Source organism: Athene cunicularia (genome assembly GCF_003259725.1).
Source record: "Athene cunicularia isolate RWA chromosome Z unlocalized genomic scaffold, athCun1 chrZ_part2, whole genome shotgun sequence".
Lineage (NCBI taxonomy): Eukaryota > Metazoa > Chordata > Aves > Strigiformes > Strigidae > Athene > Athene cunicularia.
The window spans coordinates 17,794,040-17,821,643 of record NW_020799143.1 but is presented as its reverse complement, the minus strand read 5'-3'; the positions used below and the strand labels follow the sequence as shown (position 1 = coordinate 17,821,643).

Here is a 27,604-nt window from a genome sequence, read left to right as displayed (position 1 = left end):
GTCAAAGACAGAAGAGGATGAAAGAAAGCCTTTCAGTAAAGCTTTCAAACATCAAGCAAAGCTAAATCCATAAAATAAAACAGAATGGAAAATCCTGAGAAATATTTTCTATTATATAAAAAGATGGTCATAATTATGTGTTGATACACATCATGACTAAATTCTGATATATATCATCTTTAAAGTTACTTATTATACAAGAATTTAAAATTTAAATCCTGCTTGAGTTTTTATATCATGTCTTTTGCTTGAGAAATTCAGCAGATTCAACCAAGTTTCAAACCTCCTGAGACTAAAATACTAGCTGATTTTTTTTAACAGTCCTTTTAAAGTAAGACCCTCTGTTCAGATCAAACAAGAAACACTCGAAGTACCTTCTTAATTTCTATTTCCCGTGATTTTCTTCTTCTCTTAGTCTGTGATTTATTAAGAAATTTTGTCTCAAAGCTATTCTTTTCCTTCTGCTTTGACCCTGAATAAAACTCATGAAACTTTATAAAATCATATTTAGTGATTGTTTCTTTGTTATTGGAGAATACTTTATGTTTACTTCTGTTTAAACCCTATGAGTAGGACTAAACTTCAGGGAGAAAATAGGAATAATGGGTTCATGTGCACATAAAGAAAAAAAGTGCCAAGACTTTTATTAAACTCATCTTGGAAAAATGTTTGTGCTTTTACAGTCATTCTTGAATCACAGAAGAGTTGGAATAATAATTACATTGATTATATTCAACTTCTTTGCCAATTAAGTAAGTACATGCCGAGGAACAACCTGTGAAATTTCACACTCCATAAGGAAAAAAACAAATAGTTACTGTGCACATGGAACTATATTACAAAAAAATACCTTGCATAATGCACTTATCTACAATTGGGCTCGAAATTTAAGTGACAGAATTACGCATTTTTTAATTTTATGTGTGTGAGATTTTTCCCTTTGTCGGAATGTTGTAGGGGTCTTGAATTAGGTAGTCTGACTGCTTTCATCTGATAGGGAGCAAGAGTCGATAGCAGTAGTCACAGTGATGTTTATTTTTTAGTTGAATTTGACAAAAAGAAGGAAAAAGCAATGCTTCCAGAGTCAGTGGTCGACACTAGAGCACACAACCTGCATGAAAAATATTGTAGAGTGACAAAGGTCTTCAAGTTCCCAAGTATAGTTATGATTCTGAGTCAGAAATAATAGAAAGATAATGAAAATGCCTTGACATAAAAGAAATAATGCATTGTCTCTTGACTGACAGATATGTGCATGACATGAAATTATTATGAGCTAAATAAGATCAGAGAACTATAAATATGCTGCAAGTTTTTCTGTGATTTTTTCATTAATGCAGAAATATATGTCACAAAATAATACTTGATCTCAACATTTTTTAAAAAAAAAATATTGAATTGCATAATACTATAAACATTCAATGAAGAAATATACCTAAAAACAATGGTACGGAATCTTTGTAGTTCTACAAGGAAGGGACTGTCTTAACTATTTCAGTTTTGCTGTACTATGACACTTTAAATGTGCTGCTTGAATCATTAGAGAATTACACATGCTTCCTCCTTGACAGCATCATATATGGAAAGCATAAGCAAAGTGCATAAAAACAGTTTCTTGCACTGTTCTCAATATCCTAATCAGGGTTTACCTGACAGTGTTTCAGATTGATCGTTCACTCCCATGACTTCATAAATGCTCGTGTTCTCTAGATATTTTCAACATCTTCCCTCATACTTATGCAAATATGCTGTAGATATTACAAGAAAACCATATTTTTATAAGGAGAAAATATCTATAAAGTATTACTGTACTCCTGATTAATTCAGGAATTTAATCTTTAGGTTATACTTTAGTTGTGTTTTTCTTACTTGTTTATTCCTGAACTGAAACACTACCTGAGGTGGGCAATTGAAATTTGGATATTATTTTTCAGGAAAATCAAATGTCAACAATCTTCAGTTACTTAACAGAGGGGAAAAAAAAAAAAAAAAAAAAAACAAAAAACCTAACTATACAGCTAAGCCTAGATTATAATAATGCCAAAATATTATAAAGCCAAAATCCCTCAGAAATAAAATACTATAATGACAAACTTCATAGAAGGTTTTTTTTAAAGAAATGTAACTCAGTGCAGGGAGCAAGTTTCCTTTCTCTGAAACAGGTTTGTAAGAGCCCCAGTTTGGATTTGCTGGGTTTGCTAAAGCAACTGGACTCAAGATATTTTAATAAGTAAAAGATTTTTCTGTCTCCTGCTATCCACTCCCCAACAACAAAAGCCCGTAAGTATTGCATGGGAGATCTATCAGGCAGAATAGGACTTTCTCTAATGTTTTCCATTGCATTGTGTCAGGCAAGGTAGAGAAGAAAGGTCTGCACTGGGAGAAGAGGAATACTGTTCATGCAGTGGTATGGAAGGATCAAAGCCTTTAACAGTGGGGTGTTGAGGGAAGGAGCTGCCATACTCCTGGCTGCAGGAGTCACTAGAGAGTCTGGAGGGCTGCTCTCTCTTCCCCTGACCACCTGCATGGTGCTTCCAGCTTCTTCCTGGAAGTGGATCTTCTCTCTTTCTTCTGACCAGACATTGTCAGGTACAAGCAACACAATTGAAAAGAAAGCATTTGCCTCATATGTCATTTACTTTCAAATTTGGTGAAAGGCAACAGTGAGTCAATGTCACAATTTCCATTTTGTCCTAATCTGCTGAGAAATGTTTTCCTTAGCTCTTTTTGACATTGGTATCAACACCTGCTAGCATTTTAGTCAGTTTGGTTTCAAGTGGTATGTCACTGGCATCATTTATTAAACTCTTTTTTTAAGAGTTAGCTAGAGTAGTACCTTTGGTTTCAGTTGAAGATATCACTGAAATCAAAGCTCACAACAGATCACATAATAATGACATCTGAATCAATATTGGAGCTGTTTTTCCTAATGCCATTTGAATGGCAAGTTAAGAGAGAGTAATATTGTAACCATTCAGAATATCACCACCATCTGTTCACAAGAACATTTATAAACAAGCTAATGTTGAAAGCACTGTTGTCAATGCCACAATTTTACTATTAGACACCAAATCATACATAGGGCTTGATACATGCCTAAAATGTATCTGTTACTTGATGTTTACTAAGATAGAAGTCAGTAAAATCTGGTGTATAAAGTACTGGGAGAAGAAAAATAAGAAATGAAGGTTATAGGACAGAAAATGAAATACCTACATATATATAGAATCTGTGTGCTTTAGTATTCATGTTCTGTATAATAAAGTTGTCAAGAGTGGTCCAGGAAGGCACCCCTCCTACCTTCCAGCATAGTCTGCACATGATGATGAATCTGACATGAAGATAGTTACAAGAATAGCTTAGAGATCCTGGCTGAAGTTTACCAAGACCTAGCAACCAAGTTCTCCAGATGACATGGTGTGTTTACAGCCTGGAATCCATGTTTTACTCCCATGTTGGTGTGATTAGTGCTCTAAATGGTTTCCCATACCAGTGCTGACTGTGGATTTCTGTGCATGGAGGGTGCAGTGGTCATCGGTTTATAGTCCGTACAAGATTTTGTGGGGTATGAAGGAAAATATTTTTAAAAGTGAATAACCCCTGTTGTTAATACCTCATCACAGCGGAGTATATGCATTGCAGCTGTGCTGTAGAGATAAATTCCATAGGTTCTGCCATATTCTTCTCCAGACTAGAGCAGGATTAAGTTAGTGTCAGAGTTCAGTAAATTAGAGTAAACCACCTCTTGTTAGTGATTGCTGTCCCACGATGCTGTTTTTTCTGAAAATCTCTTCTGAGTGTTATAATCATTTCAGCTCTTTGGGGATTTCTGCTGTGCACAAGAGCTTTGGAGTCTTAACGTGATTCAAGCAGTGTGTTTTTAAGTCTCTTTCCCATGCCTGGTTGTGTGTCTGTTCATATAATAAAGACTTTACTTTTTTTTTTTTTCGACCAAGGCTGGATATAAAAAGTGAAGAAACTACAAGATTGCTTTCATATTGACAGGTTCATCATGCCAGATTTCCCATAGAATGAAGCCATGTTAATAAGTTTTGTGGCTCTTGAAAGTTTTGGCCCTTTTTTCTTTCATAGTTAAAGTGAATGTTGCAAGTCCTCTGAGCTACCTTTGGAGTGGTGCTATGCCCTGTCTTGTGAACCAGTCATCGATAATTACTGCTCCCACATTCTTCTGTCCCTCTTCACCCCAATGGTGATCACTTGATTTGGCAGCAGTTTGTAATTTTATATGATGAATTAAGAAAATCTTCACAAATGGTCTCTTTATGAAGCTGTTGACATTGGAAGAAATAGGCATGAAACTTGCATTATTAGTGGGAAAAAAAAAAAAAAAAAGGATGAGAAGAGATGTGTCTGGGGGAATCATCTACTATGAGCAAGTTTCTTTCAGTTTATGCCTTGCAATTCTAATGTACTTTTGTATCTCATCAGTTTTTAACTACTTCTTAATACACTAAATATTTAGTCATTTGATTTGCCCTTGCATTTTCTGAAATGTTTCTTTTGTAGTTTCTTTCCCTGCAGAAACCTCTGTCCTGCTACTTCTGCAGTGAAAGTCCACTACTCTACAGAGGTACTTTAAGACAAAAATAAGAAACATGGACAGTCCCAGTTTATGTCTTAACCACCTTGAATATCTCAAAAAATGTCACATTAGTCCAGCATATCTCATAGCAAAATTACAGTGCTGGCTTTGCTTTCTCTTTAAAATGCAGATCATATAAATAAATTTCCATTGGAGAATGAAAAAAACATGAGTATCAACCTGAATTTTGGTAATATTGGTATTATATTTCAGTAATATTTTATCCCTCCTTCATATGACATGTTGGTATATCAGATTAGGCTATGTATGAAGAAGAGGTACATTTACAATTTTGTCTGTGTCTGTAAAAAGCTACAGCTATGAAGACTTGACAGAAAGAATACATGCTTCTAGATCTCTCTTAGTTGCAGTTAAAGTCCACTTAAAATTATTAGTTCAAAGAGATAATAAGATTTTGACTGCATTGTTAAATCCTCCTATGTGATTTGAAACTGGTACAATTTTTTCGAACTTAATGCAATTTCCAGTTGACCCTATCTGCTTAATGATGTGACATAATCAGAAAGTATAACATGTTTCATTCCAATATATGCAATTTGGGTAGTATGATTATCAGCAGAAGAAAACACAGTGCTGTTATTTTATTCCATATCAAACAACTGATATTATCAGGTCTGAATAATGTTTCATATAATTCAAAATCACATAGTTCCAAAATGTTGACAAAAGACAGAATTAAGAATTTTCCTTTATGGCATAGAAGACCTAAGAAGCATCAGAGCTACATCCTCTGATGTTTTGCCTTTTGGGTGTTTCAGTGGGCTTCTTCAGCTAAAGGAAACTTCCCTTGCTTTGCATCTGAGAAAATTAGTTTGGCTCAGCTGAAGAGGAGGGAGACAAAACAGCTGATGACAGAATGTTGTGTCATCTCTAATAACTGGCTCTTCTCTTGTTCCATTTCTCCAAACCGGTGTCTGGAGGAAGGCTAAAAGGTGGTGGAACCAGGACCTCAACCAAGGCATTCTAGCAAAGGATGCCTGGGGGCTGCATCACACAGGAGGCTCAAGAGGGACTCGTAAATAACTGCAGGGCTGGAAGATGAGATGAAATGTGAACAGTGGTGTATAATTGGTCCATTTGAATGTTTAGGCTTGGGAAACGCTCTTTCATACAATTATGTACAATTTGATTTTAATTGCTTCATCAACTCAGCACCCACACAGTGAGTAGCAAAACCACCTCACTCTAATGAAAAAGCAGACAATGTTATAGCTGTCACACATTTGTGGGGTAGAATCAGCAATTTAGAACTAAAGGGGTTCAGACCAAGATTCTATTCAGTGCAAAACTCCTATGTGTGCATTTTAACTTCACAATTTTTTAATTAGAGAGCAGTAAGATCTGTCTTTAATGTGAAGGTAATTTTCTTTCCTTATTTTGAGGAGTTAGAAAAAATGTTACACTTTTTTAGAAACCAAAACCTGGTTTAAAAGATAAATAGTCTGCCATCACTGAGTGGCAGAAAAATATTTCCTGTATATTCTACTTGCTAGTTATGTATATGCACCTATAGACTTCTGTGATTTCATGTTTCACTATGGTTTGCTAAGCTGCATTTGAAATAAATTAGAGCTTCATAAAGGTGTATTGCTGTTCTGTCAGATCTTTATTAAAACAGCTTGATTTTTCTAACAGTTCTTTACACTTAATATTATAAATTATTTACTGCAGTGGAGTGAAATATTAGGTTATACTAGATACTTCTGTGGGAGAATTACCACAGTGCTCAGCAGTGGTGACTGAGAAAAAAAAAAAAATAGGAATTTTTGGGAAAGTAAGAGATACCAAAACAGTGAATGTCTGCTTGTCACAATACCAATCTGTAGTTCACCTTTGGTGCACAGTTCTGGTTCCTTCCAGAAGGAAGGATAAAATTCATTGGAAATGTTTGAAGAAGGGCAGCAAGGATAATAAAAGGTAACAAATTGTTTCTGTGTGAGAAAATACTTGGTAAATGGTTAATCTGGGTAAAAAAAAAAAATAAAATAAATAAATTAAAAATGTATCCTGAAACCATGATGGGTATGAAGAGGATGCATGGGAATTGACTGTTCACTGCCTCTCTGTTATAAACATCATGGGAAAGCATGAGAAGTCACATGCAAAACAAACAAGGAGATCATTCCCCCTGTAGCAGGGAGAAGGATGTTAAGGATGCTGAAAGTCTGCATGAAATCAGCAGACCCATTTATGGAGGAAAGCCCGTGAAGTGTTACAGAATGTGTAGAAGTCACAACAACAGAGAAAGTCTATGAGCAGAAAACAGTTGTTAGCTAAGAAACTATTAGGAAAAAGCATTATATACATTTGACATATATTTCCTTTTTTCTATCACATATTTATGGCACTTGTAGAGACAGGATAGTGGGCTAGATGAACCCATCATCTCATCAATCAGGGCTTTCTTGATAGAAAAGGTTAATATTTAAACAACTTTAGCCTCATAGCAGACTTGGTGAAATCATAAATATTTCTCTAAAGAAGCATCATGAATTAAGTCGGTAGGCTTAATTCTTCCCCTAATGTGTCACTATCTGTAAGAAGGAAATAGGAGAACTTTTTGAAAATATTCTTTACAATACAACCTTCATTTTAATAAGCGTTTCTTTAAAATTTTCCCCTGGCACTTCTACTGATCTTGAGGAAGTCTGTAGGAACCTGGAAATCTACATCAATTCTTGGATCTAATAATTCTCCCTGGTTCTTTTCAAAATATCTGTTAATCTTTCCAGTTAATTTATCAATTACATGGATACTACTGACTGGTCACATATGTTTGGTCTATATAATGTTTTGAAAATACATAAAGCATAAATACAAATTTGCATAGCAGCATTAACAGAGACATTCTTTTCATTTCTGTTACCTTAAAGTAAGAAAAAAAAAATCAGGTTTAATGGTTAAAATCATAAACTATTGAGTCAAAAGTACCCAATTATTTTTAAATTACTCTTATTTCTTCTAAGTACAGTATAAAAACTGCATCTGGTAAACAATGCTAACAGATAAATTCTGTAATGTGCTGTAGTAATAAATGACTGCATTCTACGCCCTCCTACTCTGTACTGAATACAGCTTGACTTTCAAGACAATTCAACATTGTTCTTGGAAGAACTCTGATGATAAAGTGTTTGGGAAATCAGTTAAAAGAACAAAACATACAGAAGTACAGCCTCTTTAAAGGGTAAAACTTCTAATGGCCAGCCTCTATGATGCTACTAGTAATAAACATCTGTTAGAAAATGAAACATTTGGGCACAGTCTAATGATCTTAATGTCCAGAGAGGTCAAATCCTAATGCTTCAAGCAAGACACAGAAGTGCTTATAATGCTCATAGTTGGGTGACGCTGAAAGGAGGGGTAGAAACTTGTCTTGAGCACACTTAGTAATAAGGTTATATTGAAGCATTGCAATCCTTTGTACTAACCTAGCTATAGAAGGTTACAGATGAAGGGTCTTTACTCAGAGACAGTGGGATTCACAAAAGTGCTCATTTGGTTAAGGAACACTAATCGCATCAGCTTGCAATGGCACTGATGCAGTTCAGTCACCAGATGCTCCTGTAAATACTGTCTGTAATTTCCTTCAGTAATACTTCACTGCCTGTCCAGTTACTCTTCCCCTCTACAAGGTAGAGAATTTTAACACCACCTCTCTTGCCCCAGTGAAACCTGTTTTATAATCTGGTCACCTGCTGGAGATAAACAAAGTTGGGAAGCAGAGGGTTAGAACTGCCTCCAGTTTGGCTCTGCCACTGAAATTGCAGGTTTATGAAATTGCACTCTTGGCTCTCTTTTTAAAATAATGTTAATTCAGAGGTCAGCAGTTAACCATCCCAGCTACATAGCATGTTAAAATCTGCCAGAATTTATCTTCCTGAAAAATTTCTGTTCTTGATTAATTTTTAATATTTGCTGTCCTCTTTTATGAGGAGTCAGTACTGAGCTCATTGCTACCTGCTGCTTGAGAGTTCATTTCATTAACAGTGAGCTGAGTTGAAAATGTAAATAATGTGTATGTTTTTAGCATTAAATGTGCAGCATCCACCTCTTTGATAGCACTGTTGTACAGTTGGACCATATTGAAAAAAAAACAGCTATCTCTGCTTATTGGCTGTTTCTTTACTTCTGAAAATACAGGAGTAGCTATGGCACTGGTAGTTTCATTGCAAGAGTGTCATAACTTTAATGCATCTGTGAATGAACCATGGCAAAGGCAGTTGTAATTTTCTGTAGCATCAATGGCATGTGGCAACTCTAAGTCCCTATCTAAAAAACATCCTTCACATTGCCACTGGGTGACATATGCGAGTATAACCATTGTGCTTGCGTTGATTTCTTAAGACAAAAGCTGTTGTTTCTGAGCCAGGTTACTTTGCAAGCTGAAACTGAATCTGGGAACAATCTCCAAAATCTCGTCAAGTCTTAAATACTGAATTTTTCACTTCAAAGTCAGATTGGGATTTTTACTGAGTTATCTTAATCATGTGAAATCTTCCCTCTCCTCCCCCTTCACGTTTTCTCCACCATGTCAACCAAATCAAATTCCCTTGTGTTAAAATGCAAGTAGTCTTTTCCTGCAGACGCTTGACCTCATTGAGCTGTTTGCTAGCTGCTGTCTTCATACTGCAACTTCCTCTACCTTTGCTGTTCTTCACAAATCATCTTTGGCCTGATCCTGTGCTAAAGAGATCTCTCAAGATGTGCACATGATCTCTGTTGCTCTGAACTGTGTGCTAGAGAAATCTCACAGGTTGTAGCTTTGCTGGAACAGAGTGTATATATGTGCATACAGAGTGTGTATATGGACATACTTCATATATATATATTACATAAAAAATACATGTATGTTACACAAAAACTCAGGGAACCAAGTGAGTAAAAAATCTCATGGATTAGCCAGCCTAGCAGAAGCTCCTCAACATACGTGATGGTGTAAGAAGTTTAGCAGTTGATGCATATGCTCAGCCTTGCCCATCCTGAGCCCATCAGAGCTAATGTACATGCAGAATAGTTTAGTGCTTGTGTATTCATCAGTGCCAAGGATGGACGGAATGTTTTACATGCATTAGGTGCAGGCTTACTGGCAAAGGAAAGGAGGGTATGTTATGCATATGTAGGAGTAGAGAGGAATTCATCCAAACTTGGGTGGCTGCAGGGGGGAGAGTAAAAATATTTTATATTTGCAAAACTCTTGAAGTAAGTAATTCAACACATATAATTGCTATCTATTAAAAAAATCCAAGTGTTGTTCTTATGAAAAGTTGTTCTTCAGTATTGATATCAAAGTGGTACAGTAAAGAAGCAGTCTCCAAATTTGTAAACATTTAAGTTGTGGTTTAAGTTACTAACTTTTAATTAAGCTGAAAACAATGCAGTTGCTTGTCCTTGAAAGACAAAGGTTTATGTTTATGACTTTCTGAAAAGTTACATTCACTACAGTAGAGCAACTGTGGTGAGAAACAGCGACAAACCCCAGCTACTTTGAAAAAAAATGACATTGCTGATTAATTGCAATATATTTCAACTGTGTATAGATTTCTCACAGTTACCAAATAAACACACTGGTTTCATTCTTTGGAGAGTAACAGTCTCTCTTGTGTGCTCAGGTTCTTTCCAGTTTAGTACAGTGTTTCTTTTGAAGGATTTGTTTTCCTGGGTTGAATTGAAGAATTCAGAGCACCTTATCACACAAGCTCAGTCTCTAAGGTGGAAGAAGAGGAAGGAAAAAAGCACATCAAGGCTTGTGCAAGTCAAATCCAACCTGTCAGGGGATTTGTTTTTCTTTTGGCGTCAGATTAGATGTTCTAACTGAGCAGTGTTGTGGGCTGCAGGTGAGCGTCCCCCGAAGCCTTAACGAGGCTAATCCCACAGCAAGCAAATTCCAAGCTGCTAATGGATGCGAGGGTTTCGCCTGCTCTCACATCTCTGCCCTACGGATTAGCTGAAGAGTTGTTCAGGGGGCGGTCAGAAATGCACACATTAGCAATGACCAGCAGGGAAACGTGAACAGCAGTTTGCTCTGGGACAAACTTAAATGCTAAATTTGATGCTCAGGTAAAAAAGAGGGGGGGGAAATGTTCTTGGTGGGGTTTTGCAGCTAGGTTAATGAAGAAAGCCTTAACATAGAGATCTAAGATACCAGTAAACTAAATCAACATATAAGTATGTCATGTACCTTAGGAATTCACTGTGCACTTTAAATTGTCTTGTGAATTAATATTGGAGTGTTTATGAAATGAAAGATGATAAGCTTGTTCTACTATTCTTGCAACTTTTCTAAACTTTTTACTACTTTATTAATTCACATTATAAACAAGAGTTTAATGCAGACTGTTTTGTTATGAATGAGTTGCTTTCCTCAAGTTATTCTAATTTTGTTATGAAGACTCTGTGGCAAGTTATAACATAATCTATTATACCTCCGAACCTTGTATTTCATTGCAGATGGTCTCTGTCACAGAAAGATACCAGGCACAGGGTAGTGAAACCAGATGCTTTGTTTTTAGTTTGCAAGGACAAGAAATTATGAAATGAGTAAATTGTGTATTTTGGCATTGTGATTCTGTTGGGTACAATAATATATAGTTTGAGATCTAAAATCTGAGAAGTCTTTTTCTCCTGATGTGAATAAAGGACTTTTTTAATTTTTTTTTTTTTCAATATTACAGTTGAAGATCTATAACGAATATTCAAATGCAAATTATGATGAGATTTAACATAACTGGGTTTCTTTTCTACATGAAAAGACAGTATGAAAAGAGGAGGAAAACAAACTTTAAATGTCAGTTTCTTGGTTTTTGAAAGCCTGTTTGTATACCTAAAGTAAAAAGTTTTCAGTGAGGTACCTGCTATGGCACCTTTTGTATTGGATCTTGAGGCTTAGAGAAGTTGAATGAGTGACCATCTTTACAAAAGATACATTGGGCCTATGTAGTAACTAACTTCACCAAGGTAATTTGTTTATGGAAGAGTATGCAAAATTTATGAAATTTATTAAAGGGTATTTTGAGGGACTCTTGGCAACATGAATGATAATCATACACTATGTAATCTCTGTGGTAGGATCTGATTTTGGATGCCAGGAAGAAAAGTTGTTTTACAAAAGATTTTCCTGTTTTCTAGAGAAGATAAAGGAAATTGCAGGCACATGTTTAGTGTTAAAACAAACAAGCATGAAGATAAGACTGGCATTATTCTGAAAGTGTCCCTTTTTTTTTTCATAAAAGTTACTTTATATATACATATATAACAAAGCTTATTCATAAATCTGCAGCTTCTTATCAGTGTGTGTCTTCTTAAGACAATATAGAAAGCTTTTGTACTCTTGGAGCTCAAAGGTAGAAATTTCAAGAATATGTGGTCCACACAGTAAAGTATATAATTTCAAATGTTAGCAAATATCTGAATAGTAGGTGTAACTTACTTCCTTTCTCTACAACACTCAACAAAAAGAAAAACCCTAATTTTATGATGTAGTTTAGCTTCAAAAGTTCTGCAGTAAAAGAGGCAATGAAAGTTCATAAAGTCCACTCCGGATGCCTTGACATTTCTAGAAAGCTAGTTTATAAAAAGCCATCCTTTGCCTGAAAAGACTACTAAAGTGAGAAATTACTTAATGATGCACTAGACTTCTAAACTGAATTGACTAAAATATAAAATATTTTGATGATGACAATGATTCTTGCCTGCATCATAGGCTTACAAGCATTTAGAATTGGTAAAATAGAACTTCAAGGTAATCTCTCCTCTATAAAGTAAAACTCCTAGATTTTCATTTTTCTATTGTACTGTCATTTGCTTAAACATGAAACAAACATTGCCTCACATTCTATAATGTATTAACTTTTGTTTGCTACAGTAAGGAAGATCAAAGTTCTGTTTAATGTTTTTAATAGACTTTTCTTCTTATTGACTGTAAAAGTCATGTTAGAGCATCTACCATTCCTATAAAATTTGAAGTCTAGCAGATTTTTCGAATAAAAATGCAAGTAGAGCAAAGATGAAATATTGTTATATAACATGAGTGACCACTAGATCCAGTAAGGGGTTATCTTCCATGAAAAAGGCAAAATAATTACTTTTTAAGTACTGAGAGTGGTAAGTAATGGATGTAGCTATAAATTCTTATTACGGTACAATATACTAGTGACATTCTTTGACTCCAAGAAATTTGCAAACTTCAAAATGATTTCCAAAAGTCCCAGAAACACAGATTTCTGGATTTAAACATGAAAAATGGCATGCAGACTGAGTTGACAAAAAGGTAACATTAGATAGTTAGCAAGGTAATATCAGTTAATGTGTTATTTAGGTAGATTACTGTCTAACCTTACACTATGTACTGTCTAACCTTACACTATGTACACTATATATAGTATGTGAGGTAAAATTATAATGTTATAAAGACAATTTCATATTTTCTCTTTTTATAGAGTCAGGATGCTCAGACTTCCTTTGAATTCATTTCACATTACTGAACTCTCAGATACCTTCATCATAGTTCATAAGTTACAGTTCTATTTATGCTGTGCAATTAAGTAATTTTATTATTTAAATACATTTTATAAAATCTGTTTGAAATGAATTTTTTAAAGAAATTAAATGAAATAATTGAATTTTGTGTGGGAGAAAGTTTTCGAGAGCTTTCTGGGATTCCTGTTATAAGGAGCAAGGATTGTCTGGATGATTAAAAAGATTTCAGAACTCTGGAAGTCTCTTATTTGCTTTTATGTTTGGTTGTTTAGTTTTGGTTTGTTTTTTTTTTTTTCTTTCCTACCCATCTACCTTTCTTTTTAAAAAAGATCTCATGTGTATCTGAAAATTAAAGACTATGCTGAGAGAAATCATTTGCTTTCCTGCAAATACTCGGGGGAAGATATTGAGTGTTATGAACAGGCATAACTTCTCTGAACTCCGTTTCAGAGGCTACATCAGCTGGTCATCTGACTGTTACATACCAAAGTTTTTTGTGTCTCCTTTCAGAAAAAAAACTTCCATTTTTTTTCTTCCCATTAAGATGTCCACATATGAACTGTATTTTCTGGCTCCATGTTAAACAGCACTCTAAGTGCTTGTATAAAAAAACCTGCATTGGAATCATAGTGTTATAAGTTTTATTGTGAGATATTTATTTTCTAGTTTCTGAGTTTGTTTGTTTGTTTTTTAATTAGAGCTGACTTAGTTGTATCACTAAAATGGAAATAGGTTTTTTAAAATATTTTTAATGAAAATGTGTGGGTTTTCTCTATCGTGCAGAAAGCTTTACAGTTTGAATTATTTCTTCTCCAGTGATTCCTGCTATGAGAACATAGATGACAGCATCAGAGTCATCTGACTAGTGAATATGAAAACAATCTAAAGAGCTTGTGTTGTGTGCTTAGTTCTAGAAGGCAATCATAGTTCTCATGGAAAACGTTTTCTCTGTGCAATATGCACACTGTGTATGTGCAAAGACAGTGCAGTTTTCTTTTATGCTTGAAGTCGTTCTTCAGTTGTAGTGTAAGCTGTATTTAATAAGCAAACCGAGCTCATTGCATTTCCTTTCTCTTTTTTAGGCACAGAAATCATGGATAGAAAGAGCATTTTACAAGAGAGAATGTGTTCATATCATACCCAGCACCAAAGACCCCCATAGGTAATTGCATGCTACTCATGAAAAATCAGTCAGTTACAATAAAATATCTATATATTTAAGTGTGCATATGTAGGTACATGGATATAAATAGTTTGTAAGGACTTATTTGATCAGAAGGTGGTGGAAATACATCTGGAGTAATAGATTCCTGTGGGCACTATTTGTTTACATTTCAAAACTTATTTAATAAAAAAAAAAAACAAACCATACATCGAAGGTGGATCAGCATCTATGTTTAATTTCCTTATCTTCCCAGTTCAATATTCAGTGCCTTGAATATTTACCTCAATTGGATGCATGACAAATAATACTGTCAAAAGAAAATAATTACAGTGAACTGCCAATTTAAACTATGTTCTAGTCCATGCAGAAGCTGAATATTTGGCCTGATGTCATCTGAAGACCGTAGAACATGTTCTTTAACTTAATTTTGTACATATTTAGAACAAAGCATGATTTTATTGAAATATAGGAGAGTCCAAAGTAAAGAAGATCACAGAAAGAAAAGGTTATATCTGTACTATTTTGTTTCCACAAGTAGAGGCTTCAGATAGCCGTGGTCAGCAGAGTTTAAGAGGGGGCTTTTTTGAAGACTTTTAGGCCATTTAAGATAGTTTTTTTCCCTGTTCAGTTTATACATACATGTGACTCAAGTTTTCTATCTGTTTAATGTCACAGGTGTTGCTGTGGGCGTCTAATAGGTCAACATGTTGGACTGACTCCAAGCATCTCCATTATTCAGAATGAGAAAAATGAAAGCAGGCTTACTCGCAATGACATCCAGTCGGAGAAGTGGTCCATCAGCAAGCACACACAGCTCAGCCCAACTGACGCTTTTGGAACCATTGAGTTCCAAGGAGGAGGCCACTCCAATAAAGCCATGGTAACCATGTTCTTCTCTTAGATAAATAATGCTGCTACCTCAAAAAGGGATTCACAAAGAATGAACAGCACTCTTTCTTAATTTTAAAGTATTATTTAGGGTAAGACTGTACCGTATGTTTTATGTATCATGTGTCAGAGAATTGGTGAACAAAATTAACTGTAACAGCTGGAGTGCAGCATAAGAGGGGCTACCTTTGTGAAGACTGAGGACAGGCTAACATTCTGCTATCACAATTTTCTTCCAGTGGCTAGCCATCCCTCTTTTTCTGAATACTTTAGAATTCAGCTATGGTTTCCCATTGCTGGGTGTGACTGCAAGGCTGAAAAATCTGAAATATACCAAATTTCTTTTAATATTTCTCCAGACATATATCAGAGCATAGACCAGTTAGATTTACTGGTTCATCTTTCAGTGAAATAAGAGTCCCAGTAGGCGTCTAAGCTAGGAACTCAGAAATCCCTATTCTGCCACAGATTTTCTTGAGCAAGTCACTTAATTGTAAATGGAGCAATACTGAAATATATTAATATGAAGGCATTGCTCCACTAAGTTGGAGAGATGCTTCCAGCACCTGCACTAACCCATGCGTGTATTTCTTCCATGTGGCATTACATGAAAGGAAGAATCTCTCTGGCTATATCTAAACTGCATAACCTGAAACTCCGGGAATGAGAGATGAGTGTGTAACTTGCACATCATGGCCAAGACACTGGTTTGGGCAGCAGTGAGGGCAGAAGCAGAATCTTAGGCCACTCTGCAGAACAACCTGCCCAGCAAACCTGTTCCATCTTCTTTGCTTGAATTATTCCCAGCAGGTCTCTCAAATCTGTCATGGTACAAGATGGATTAGAGACAATGAAGAGCTCAGGTACTATACTAGCAAGACTCAGATATTTTCCTCAAATATATATGTGCTGGAGATGGAATGAGTACTTGACTGGATGGTTCTGTTTGCCCAGACGGATGGCCTCCTTTGAGAGAAACCAGAAAACAGTTGCATGAAGAAACAGGTAGAAAATTAGGTCATTTCTCTGAGAGTATCACGCACACATAATGTTTGGTTGATAAACAATCACCTAAAAGTCTACAAGGCCATTGCTAGAGAAAGACAATAACATTTGTTTAGTGTGAATAAATTGAGCCTCCCTCAGCACTGAAATGAACCAAACCATGTTGCTGGTATCTTCACAAGGAGTGGGAACAAAATAAAATGCTTTTCACCAAAATTGAGAAAGAATCAGAGATGTAATATTCATCATGTTATTCACTGCATATGGATACTTTGCATTAATCTGTCTTTATGAGGAAGGGCACTTACTAGAGCTTTTTGAGTGATATACTTGAACATCAGTATAAAGCAATAAACTGCTCTGCCCAGACAAAAGTAGTCTTGGGCAACCAAGAAATGATGAAGGGTTTAGGGAAGTTGTTGATACCAGTTTCTCTAGAGGGTTCTTTGTTGGGATTCTGGTGTACTGCCACAGTGCTGTAAGAGAACAGGAGATGCTCCAAGGTATATGCTGTGTGATCAAAGAAATATTCTTGAAGTGGAAGAGTGCAGGTAAGATTGGAAGTCAACATGAAGGAAAGAAAAATCTTGTCACAGAATGCAGTCAGGAATGAAAACATGAAGAATTTAAGGAAAAAAAAAAAAAAAGCAAAAAGGGGTTAAAAATCTGAGAGATCTAAATGACAAGTTAAAACATAGGGATGAATACAGACAAAACATTTATTGCTGGAAAAGCTTTGGATTTATTTTGACAGTACTAGAATTGGCAAGATAGTTGCATCTGCCTTCTATTCATAGTCATTAAACCCTACGCAAAACATGGGTATGACCAAATTCTTCATGAATTAAATAAGTCTATAAAAGCTCCAGATATTCAATCATCCCACTAGTGCGAAAAGTGCTTCAAATTAAACAAGTCACTAAATATCTCTTTAACGGGTGTCCTACTTGGTTACCACCTATGAGAAAAACATCTTTCATATGACCAAAATAAGGATATTTGCATAGTCATTAATTATGCATTTTTAAAAATGGAAACAAAATTAAGAGCTTTGTTATACTATGGTATGTTTGTCACTGCAGACAGTATGAAGGTGTCCTTATGGTCATATTTCCACTCCTTGACATTATTTTAGGGTAGATTATAGTCAAAGAACTGCCTAAGTAGTTGTTGCAGTTTTATTAATAGAAAGAATGAAACTCCTCTCTGAATTTACAGGGTACAAGGTCTTTTCCATAATAAATAAAACTTACCAAATCAGAAGCTTTCTGTGAAAGCTAAGACTTTGCTCAGTCAAGACAACCAACCAATTTTGCCAGCAGAGGAGGGGGAAAAAGAGCATTTAAATTATCTTGAAAAATAAGATTTGGATAAAGTAACAAGTACATAATCCTTGGAAACATTCTTGTTGAGACAATACATTTTCAAACCCAAAAGCAGGCATATCAACAGGGGCAGGGAGAGAGAGAGAAAAGAGAGAAAACATGATAAATGGACATTTGTTCTTTTCTAAAAATATGCTGCTTGATTTCTAGCTACTGGATATTAAATACCACTGGTATTTGCTGACAATCATGGTAGGTTAATATTGTGCCTGTTGGCATAACCCTACAAAGCAGCAACCAGCATCAAGGAAAACCTCATGCAAAGAATTTGGCATAAAGTTCACCACCTGTTCTTTACTTTATTTCATAGAAAGGATATCCACACATGAAAATCATTAAGCAAGAGAAACACAGAACTGAGTAGTATTATCTTGCTCTGTGCTAACAGCAAAATTGGTGATTTTTTGTGAATCAGGCTGCAAGGAATGAGATAGGATTTATTAATGGAAACTGTAACCTCAGATTTATAATTGTGAAACTGACAGTTAATTAATGGAACAGATTACTGCATGTAAGACAGACAGACAATTATTTCCACCACTGGAAGTAGCAGAATTAGATTTTAATAATATATATACAAATTTGATAGTAAATATATGTAAATTTGCAAACTACAAATGCAGTGGTATAATATTATATCAGTTACCACCAGACAATTAACAGTGGCAGCTTTAGCTGTGAAAATGAAAATTACACTGAAATTATAATAGAACCTGTGGATTTGGAACAAAACAGAAAAGGTGATGTAGGTTTACATATTGCAAATAAAACCATTACATTAATTTCATTCCCACAGCCACATAGAACAAAAATTCTCAAATGGCATGAGTTTTGCTAATACCATTCAGTTCTTAAAGTATCTTCAGTGGGGCTGCACTAAGCTACTTAAATTAATTATGTGAATAGCTGAGGGTGCAGCAGATTGTATAGAAATATATAGCCAAGATTAGATAACAGGATCACTAAAGAGACCTTTCTTTCAGTGTTCATGTAACCACAGACCATCTTGCAACACCACTGTGGTTTTTAGATCTCTACGTTCATCCTGTTAATGTTTAAGAAACAGATTTAACAGGTTTGCTGTTCACATTTACATTGTTTCTATGGCTGATTTTTACTTCTAACAACTGTAAAAAGGTCTGAGAGCGATGTGGAGATATCTAGGCTTTATTAAGAGATTTTGCTGTAAATCAGTGGTTTAAAGAAAGATAGAAAATTAATAAAATGTGTTCTGATTATATCAGTGGGCTCTTAATAGTTCAAGAAACAACTTGGCTGTATTCATCTAATTATATACTGGCAATTTATTATCCTAACTCTGAGAGCAATTATCAGACTAATGAGAGTGATTCCATTCCAATTATGAGCAATATTCTGAACAATTTCAAAACAGGTTCTGGTCATTAGTTAAGACAATCTTGCTGTGGTGCATTTTGCACTGAACTTGTGACCAGCTAAACCAATTTTTTTAATTTATTATCTGCCTTTCCGCACACAAAAAAACTTCTTGACATTCTTTCATTAAATGGCATGCCTGGATTCCATATCAACCTTTTTTAAAAGACTGCTCTTTATAGAACTGAAATTTATTTGATCATGGTTTTTCAAAATAAGGTGAAAGAGGGGTATTTGAAAAGCTTTAGTGAGTTAAATGCATTCCTCCTAATTTAATGCATTCCAGTGATACATTTAATATACACAATAAATAGCTAATCTATGTTTGTAGCTGTAGAAGAAATAAAGTTTACTTCAGTTTATAAACTCGAAACATGAAAGAACATCAGTAGAATTCCAATGAATTTAAACTATTTCTTAGACAGACTTTCTAATACTCAGATCCTCAAAACATTATACGTTATTAAGGATATTTGGAAATCAGCCAATTGAAAGTTACATTCCTGCTTTTAAAATATATTGTTTTATCAAAACTGTGTAAAAAGGATCTTAAAAGCCATTAGTGCTTTTGAGAGGAAAAAAAGGCAGCAAGCCTTGTTTTTTTTATAGTACATTAATACTTAAATAACATTTACAGAATTTGAAAGATGGTGTCCTACATGGAGAAAAGGGGAAAATAACACAGAAAAACATCTATTCAAAGCCCATTTAAATCAATGAGGGTCCTTCCTCTGACTATTTAGTGGAACTTGGATGAGGCCTTAAGATGTTTAAGTGTATTAACTTATAAGGAACCAGTCTGGTTTCAGTATAAGTGAAAGCTTTTCTGTTGAATTCAGTGAGAATTACATTAGGCCTATTTTTTATGTGAAGGTCACACTTTGAAGGAATCAGTCTTTAGCCTGAAGTGTCTTCAGTGATGGAATCTTATTTAAGGTAGGTGAAACAGCCACCCAGTACCTGCATGCATCAAAGAGAAACAAAGGAGCAACCTTAGACTACAAATCATAAAATGTTCTCTGAAGAGATTTTCTTTGAAGAAATACAACAGAATTCTGAATCTTTCTATTTTATTCACTGAGATTCTCACCTGCAGTCATTCACATGTACTTTAATAACACAGTTGTGCTTGAGTAATGGAGTAGTAGAACTTGACTTTTGCCCCAGGGCATTGGAGCCCAACATGCAAGCATATGGCTGTTTGACTGATGATGGGCACAGTTGTTTTCTAGGAAATCTTTGACAGAACAGTGAAACAACTATTGGCATCATACAGCACCCTTTCTGATTATTTCTGCACCATCTTAGAGATCAAATGTGCATGACAGCTTGAACCTGATGATTTATCATTTCACAGTATTATGCTGAGGTGAGTTAGATCAGTCGTTAGGTTCTGTGGTTCAAAACTGCTTCCAATCTTGCCCTGCTCTGCTGACATATAACAGCTGAAGTCTTGCATCCTATCTATAAACCACTCCCATAAAGAAGGGTTTAAATAATTTGACATTAGAACTGATAATTTCTACAGCTGACAGATACAATAAACATGGAAATTCAGCGTAATAGAGCAGTAGTTTAGCTTAGATTTACATTTCAATTTAAATTTATTTCTGGAGGCTATAGCAAAGGAATTTAGGAACGGCAGATATACTCATTAAGATTCTAAACAAAAAATGAAAAGGCTGAATATTCCTCTACAAGACTGAAAGAACTGAATTTTTAATATGGACAAAAATGGCCTTAAAAGCATTTATTCATAATTTAATGCATACTTTGAAATTGATGACAAAAGAATTCTCTTGTACTTACTAGTTAACATGTTAAGTAATGGCAAAAGAGTAATCCCAAGCATACCAAACTGAAAATAGCCTCTGTAAGAGCAAAACCGAGTCAGACAGTCATAAAAATTGATGTCTATGCACAAAAGAAAAATCATGATGTTTAGCACCATTGCCCTTCTCAAAAAACTTCTAAAACAGTAAAGCTTATCCATGATGATTTAAATTTTAATTTACAGGGAAAAAACTTCAGATTTATTTTTGCTTAAATTTCCTCTTTATAAAGTAAAATGAATTCTTAAGTATAGAGGGGCCTTGCCTGCTTTATAAAGAACAAGCATTTTTTTGTAATAAAAATGTCTACATTTCAAATAAATGTAAGAAAATGTTTCTTCTAACTCTGTGATTCCCTATATAGCTTTGTGTTTATTGAAATTCAGAGGTCTTAATGGATAAGAAAGATACTAAGAAAGATACTTTTGCCAATTAATACATAGGCTTAAGAAGGTAAGAACAGAGAAGTCATACATTCAGGGCTATAAAAAATGCTAGAGTCAAAAAAGCAGTCACTGGCTGGATTAGGTAATAGACATCTGATGCCATTTGTACCTTCACCTTAATAACATCTCAGATGATGCAGTGGCCTGTTTTCAGCAAATTTTTATGGCCATTACTCATATGAATTCACTTTAATTATCTTCTTAAAACTCCCAGTCTGTCTTCACCAAAAAACAGTAAGGTACCAGAGCTTCCAAAGCATAATCTCTGTAGTTTGACCAGTAGAGGTTTCGTGTAGGCCCCCTGAAGGGTATTGTGTTGTCTGTCTGTTAATGCCTGCAGTGTTAACTGCATTGCACTTTGCAACCTCAGCTCTCCCTAAGGGCAGAGCAAAGGAAATAAGGATCAGTGTCCTTACAGCTCCTCTGGTGTGTTAAAATTTTGACAGCCCTTGAATCCTAATCAAAATTTTTAGCTTTACCATCTGATCAGATGCCATGCAAGATTTTCTCAACTCCCACACAGAAAATTAAATGGGTAGCTACTGAGAATGCAGTTCATGTATATATAAGCTCAAGGATACATTATGCTCTTGCCAAACATGAATATTGTATGTTCTTTGTCCATTAGCTGTTATGAATCTGCCTGGCTGCTTCAGAGAGCATTACTGATGCAGTGGGATAAATGTGCATTCCTAAGTTCTTGATTAGATTTCAGTTTGGCTGTGCTTTGTCCAAACAGGCTTCTGTATCAAAAAAAATGTTAAGAATGGCTGTTCACTGTGAAACAACCAATTCTTGCAAAGAAACCTGTCTGTTAGCAATTTCTTCTGGAAAAAGTCAAGTCCTTATTTCTTATTCAACTAGAAAGAAGTCCAGTATACTGTCATACAACTTACTAAGAAAGAACAAACTTTTGGCAAGAAATACTGATTAGACATGTTAAAAGGTGAAAAAATGATTGCATAATATATGTGGATATTATACTACCTGAGATGTTAAAATAAATAAGAACTAGGCATTCCTCTAGCTGAAAGCAAAAGTGTCTGTGTTGATGCCCGTGCTGACAACCCGTCAAGGGAAAGACTACTGAAGTAACCTTATAGGGATTGGTTCAATCAGAAGTTTGATAGATGAGTGGCTTTCTATACCCTAGTTTATTCATTTAAGAGGGTGTTTCCAGGTCTTACCAACTATAGAAAGAATTTTAACCTCTTAGAATGTGTTTCTGCTATACAACTAGAATTAAAAAAAAAAAAAAAAAATCATCTGTCTTGTCATGGGCTTTGTGGAACCCTTCATACAGCAGCAACAGAAAGAGCAGGAGAAAGAACCCAGAGTGAAAGTCTTGTCAGGAAGAAACAGGTATGTGTGCAACATGGTAGTGCTGCAGATAATTTGAAGACAGTTGTTGTCTTTGAGCACACACAGATGGGCATGATCTCCTTTGGGACAAAATGATGCAGATGTAGCACAGAAGAGTCAAGAACTGAAAATGTGTAAATGTCTTTCAAACCACTTTTATGGTCCTGTACCTTGTTAAGCAAATTCATGAATCTATGCAAATCAGTCTCTAAGTCATAAGTTAGCATTTATTCTTCTGAAAAGCACCTGGTTAGTAGTCTTGCTCAGTTTAAACTTATGTGTGCTTGAACAACTTAGGTAGTCTGTTAGTACCTACCCTTCGGGAGTTTGAATTTGTTAATTTGAAAGTAAGATACAAGTGAACACACAGTTGTGAGTCTGACTACCTATGTCATCTTTGGCAGACTACTTAAATTTTTGCTCTAGCTTTTGCATCCATAAGTTAAAGATATTAATCTTTCAAGAATTGCTAAACATATTGAAATAGTTAATTATTTAATTCCCTAAATAAAGGAAATTTATCCAGCCTGTGAACTGCAAGTGTTCCATTATTCCTAGTTTTCTGACTTCTGAAAAATCATCAAGTGAGCAATTAATTAGTTCTTTTGTCATAAGGGTTGCCTTTTTTCAGTGATCTATTTCAGTGATCTATAGATCATACGTATTAGGAACCAGTGAGTATAACCAATCTTTTTTTCTCTACTGCTGCCCCTATTTCTGCAGTATGTACGTGTGTCTTTTGACACAAAGCCTGACCTTCTTCTGCATCTGATGACCAAAGAGTGGCAGCTTGAGCTCCCTAAACTTCTCATCTCTGTGCATGGGGGCCTTCAGAATTTTGAACTTCAGCCAAAACTCAAGCAAGTCTTTGGAAAAGGCCTCATTAAGGCTGCTATGACAACTGGAGCATGGATATTCACTGGAGGAGTAAACACAGGTAACAGCAACACTGAAATGAAAGCACAGTGGCATCTAGAAGGTTTCATCACTGAAAAAAATCACAACTGATGAGATTAAGAAGCCATTCCATGTTTTATTTTATTAGTGTGGCTTTACTGTGTGCAAATAAGAAAATGCTAACTTCATACTAGCCTGGCAGCTACCAAGGAATAAAAGATTTGCTAAAGCATAAAACCCACACTGGAGCGCTGAAAATAAAGCCTCTTCTGAGGCAATTATATTAGTATATTGCCAGTGAAGATTTTGTAAGATCAACAGTAAACTACAGGGAGGGACTACTAACCAGAAACAGCGAAAGTCAAATTCTTATTACATAAAATGGAAAATATTTTCATCCAGAAAAGACCTTTATTTTATCTTATAAAATGATCTGAAGTATGAAAGGAAAAATGGTTCTGCTTTGTGGATGTGGTGGAAGGCTTTATTGTGAATAAATATCACTTTTTCCTTTCTTGTAGACGGTTTTTCCTAATTTTTGTCTATTACCCCTGCAGCAAGAGCAATAATCTTGCATTTCTATTCAAAGTTAAGAACATCTGTAACATACCATATGGGTGTCCTAATGACCCAAGATAGCAGCTGGCCCAGCTCTGCTGGAAGACAGCCTCTTAAGTTTTGGGAATAAACTACAAAACATAGTTCTCCAGACAAAAAATTTTGGACAGTGGCTTCCCGGTTACCCTTCCTGAAACAGGTAGAAGGGAGGAAAGTCACGGGAAAGTAAAAGCATTCTGCTAGAGATAAATGCAAAACGTTTTGAGGTAGGACATGTAGTTCCTAAGTCATTCTCATTTACTGCAGTAACAAAGCTATAATTTATTGCTTTAGTAATACCACAAAATGTATCGTCTTTCTGTCTGTGGAAAACATTGTAATTCCTCTATCATGCATTAATTATAGTGCATTGTGGATCACAGAATCACAGAAAGGTTTGAGTTGGAAGGAACCATGAAGATCGTCTAGTTCCAATCCCCCTGCCATGGGCAGGGACACTTTCCACTAGATCAGGTTGCTCAAAGCCCATCCAACTTCTTGAACTTTTCCAGGGAGGGGGCATCAACTCCTACACATGTGAATATGAATGCTTAATAGCAGTCTTGGGCCTTTTAGTTTCCAGAGCATATCAGATTTAAAACAATATTCAGGTTTATCACAGCAGCAATACAAATAGCAAAGAAGCAGCATAGCTTCTGCAGTGTTAAACAGATAAATAGACACACATATATGTAATATCCCCCACATCTCTGCAGAACAAGGAAGATCAGGTTAAATGTTGACCTGTGTACTGTGGTGATAATAATTATGTTAGTTGCCAGATACTCTTGTAGTGACAATGGGAAAGACAGATATTATTTTTAAGTTAAAAGCACATTAGAAAACTGTAGATACTGTACAGTCATGTCAGTGGATTACCACAGGAATTGCAGAAATCGAACTACAGAAATTCTGTAAACAAGGACTGATTGTAACATTTGCATTTGGTAAATGCACAACTGCTCAACTGCTTCATACCATTTTTGAAATCATTAATTGCAAATGACAAAACAATCAAAATTAACCAGGAATGTCAACATAATTACTACTTGAACAGATTCTTTTTCCTGTAGTCAAAAATTACCTAGACAAAACAATGAAGTTCAAATTGCTCTGTGTTCTTTTAAAAACATATAATTCTAGAAGCAGTTCTGCATTATAAGTTCTCATTGCTGTTTTTGGTTTCTGGAGAAAAGTACTTGATTATTCCAGGGCTAGGTTTTCACACTGTGTAGGTGAAGATTCAGTTTTTTATCTCTATGTGAAATTGTACAAATTGAGAATTTCTGAGTACAGCCTGTTTTGTTGATGATGACTTATTAAATCAGGTTTCTCTTAAGGAAAATTATAATTGAAGAATCCTGAAATAGTGCTATTGAACTGAGAATCAGTGATATGGCAAGGATGGTGCATACCTGGCTATAACCATGACTTTTAAATAAGTTAAACAAGCTGTTCTGAATATTCATGACATGCTGAGAGTTGATTATTCTAAATAGCAGAAGTTTTTGCAGTCTGGACAGATGTTCTACTTTGAATCCTTTGAGATGCTGGATCATACCTGATTGCAGGTACAGGTTTTTTTTCCCTCTTCCACCACATGAAGGTAATTAGATTCCAGGACGTAGAGGATTTTTTAAGGTTGTGAGATTTTTTCTTACTTAGTTCATTTACAGTGCTGAAAAACTACAGCTAAAACCACATCTATTGTGTGACTGTTGTACTACCAATCCAGTCATCTTGAAATTGTGGAATTTTAACAAGAAGCAAACACTGAAACTGAGCAACAGATAACAGCTGCAGCAAATCTGCAGGACTGCTTCAGTGCGGTCACATCACAAAATTAGTTATTGGTAAAGAGGTTAAAAAAATATTTTATGAAAAGGAAGGAGGAATGGCACTTGTCCTCTGCCCAGATAAAGGTAACTGACATAACATAACATAACATAACATAACATAACATAACATAACATAACATAACATAACATAACATAACATAACATAACAACACTGACAAAGGTGTCCTAAAGAATACAAGGACTATTATCAGAAAGCACTTGGAAGGGAGCTGGGGAGCATTCATTCTCTATGTACTAATTTCTGTTTTCTCACTGACCCCCAGGGAGTTTTCTAATAGTCTGCTGGAAGATATCTCAGGTGACTGAGTTTGGAAGGAATGGTAGAATACCTCACCACAGAGTAGTGTAATGATGTTTTCACATTTCTGTCCTTTTTTCAGACAGAAAGGAGCATTTGCATGTGAGCTACACTTTTATGGGTGTAGGGGGTGGTAATTCCTGTGCTTCTTATATGTTTGGGAATTCTTGCATGCACATATGTTTGCAAACACAAGTGCAGATGAACAGGTTACAGTCAGATGCCAACATTTCCATTCTTATTTCTAGATGTATTTTTTTTTATTGCTATTTCATTTAATAATTTTTAGATTAAACAGACTTACAGTATTACTGTAATAATAATCAATAGGGATATATTCATAGATTTACTTAATTGTAAAGATATGCATAGATGTTCCCTAAAAAATAATTCTATACTAAATCCATACCATAATGACCAAAAAGGGCATAATTTTTAATTTCTGTTTTATGCTGTTTCTCTCTCAGGAGTCATTCGGCATGTTGGAGATGCACTGAAAGATCATGCCTCAAAATCTCGGGGGAAGATCTGCACCATCGGTATAGCTCCCTGGGGGATTGTGGAAAATCAAGAGGATCTGATCGGCAAAGATGTAAGCCCCATAGATTACCTCCAATATATATAAATCTTCAGTTATTCTTTTTTCCTCTTCATCCCTCACTTAACAGTTCCTTACAGAATTAGTGTCTGCAGCAAAACATCAATACAAACAAAGGTTTTCCATTGTGGTTGATACCATCCTTGACATGGCAACAATAAAAATTCCTGCACTGTACATTTGTTAAAATTAAATTATGAAAAAATTTATTTAAATACTATACTAAAGTTTCATCCCTAGAACACCATGAACTCTGAAAAGTGCCTAAGGAAACACTGATTGCAAACTTGAAGTCTGATTTGTTTTGAAGCGATACTATGATACCTTGGTTAAATTCAGATTTGCAGACTGCCCCTCCTTTTAATATACTTAATCCTATACATTTTTATTACTGCAGTTGTGAACAGTGTTATAAATGTATTGGACATGAAATCAGACCTCAAAGATCATTACTGCAGTCACCTTCTGAAGGGCAGGGTAGGTGTTTCTTGTACTCTTTCATATCATTCTCTTTTAAACCTATACTGTCACTCAGAAATATTACCCCTCTGATTTTAAATACATGAATAGTGTACTTACACTGGTTATATGTTACCTGAAGCTCTTCTGAGCCTTTTTTTTAAACTCACCTCTAGTTTATTCCCAAGCAATCTGCCTGAGAACCAGTGGCTAACTTTGCGTGGAGGAGAGATACAGTCTTCATTCTCCATAATGAATGTTTCTCTTCTCTACATTAAACCATTCTTCTCTGTATGTTCATCCATTAGCAAATTGAGGA

At 35.3% G+C, this 27,604-nt stretch overlaps 1 protein-coding gene across 1 annotated transcript in view; it reads left to right on the top strand.

The window, feature by feature from the left end:
• The window catches only part of TRPM3 (transient receptor potential cation channel subfamily M member 3), a 324,961-nt gene that overhangs the window by 146,954 nt on the left and 150,403 nt on the right, over positions 1-27,604 (top strand). The window contains exons 2-5 of the mRNA XM_026866467.1: positions 14,182-14,261; positions 14,940-15,144; positions 23,301-23,514; positions 26,696-26,820. Coding sequence (XP_026722268.1) covers positions 14,182-14,261; positions 14,940-15,144; positions 23,301-23,514; positions 26,696-26,820 — 624 coding nt within the window. The remainder of the gene's footprint in view (positions 1-14,181; positions 14,262-14,939; positions 15,145-23,300; positions 23,515-26,695; positions 26,821-27,604) is intronic.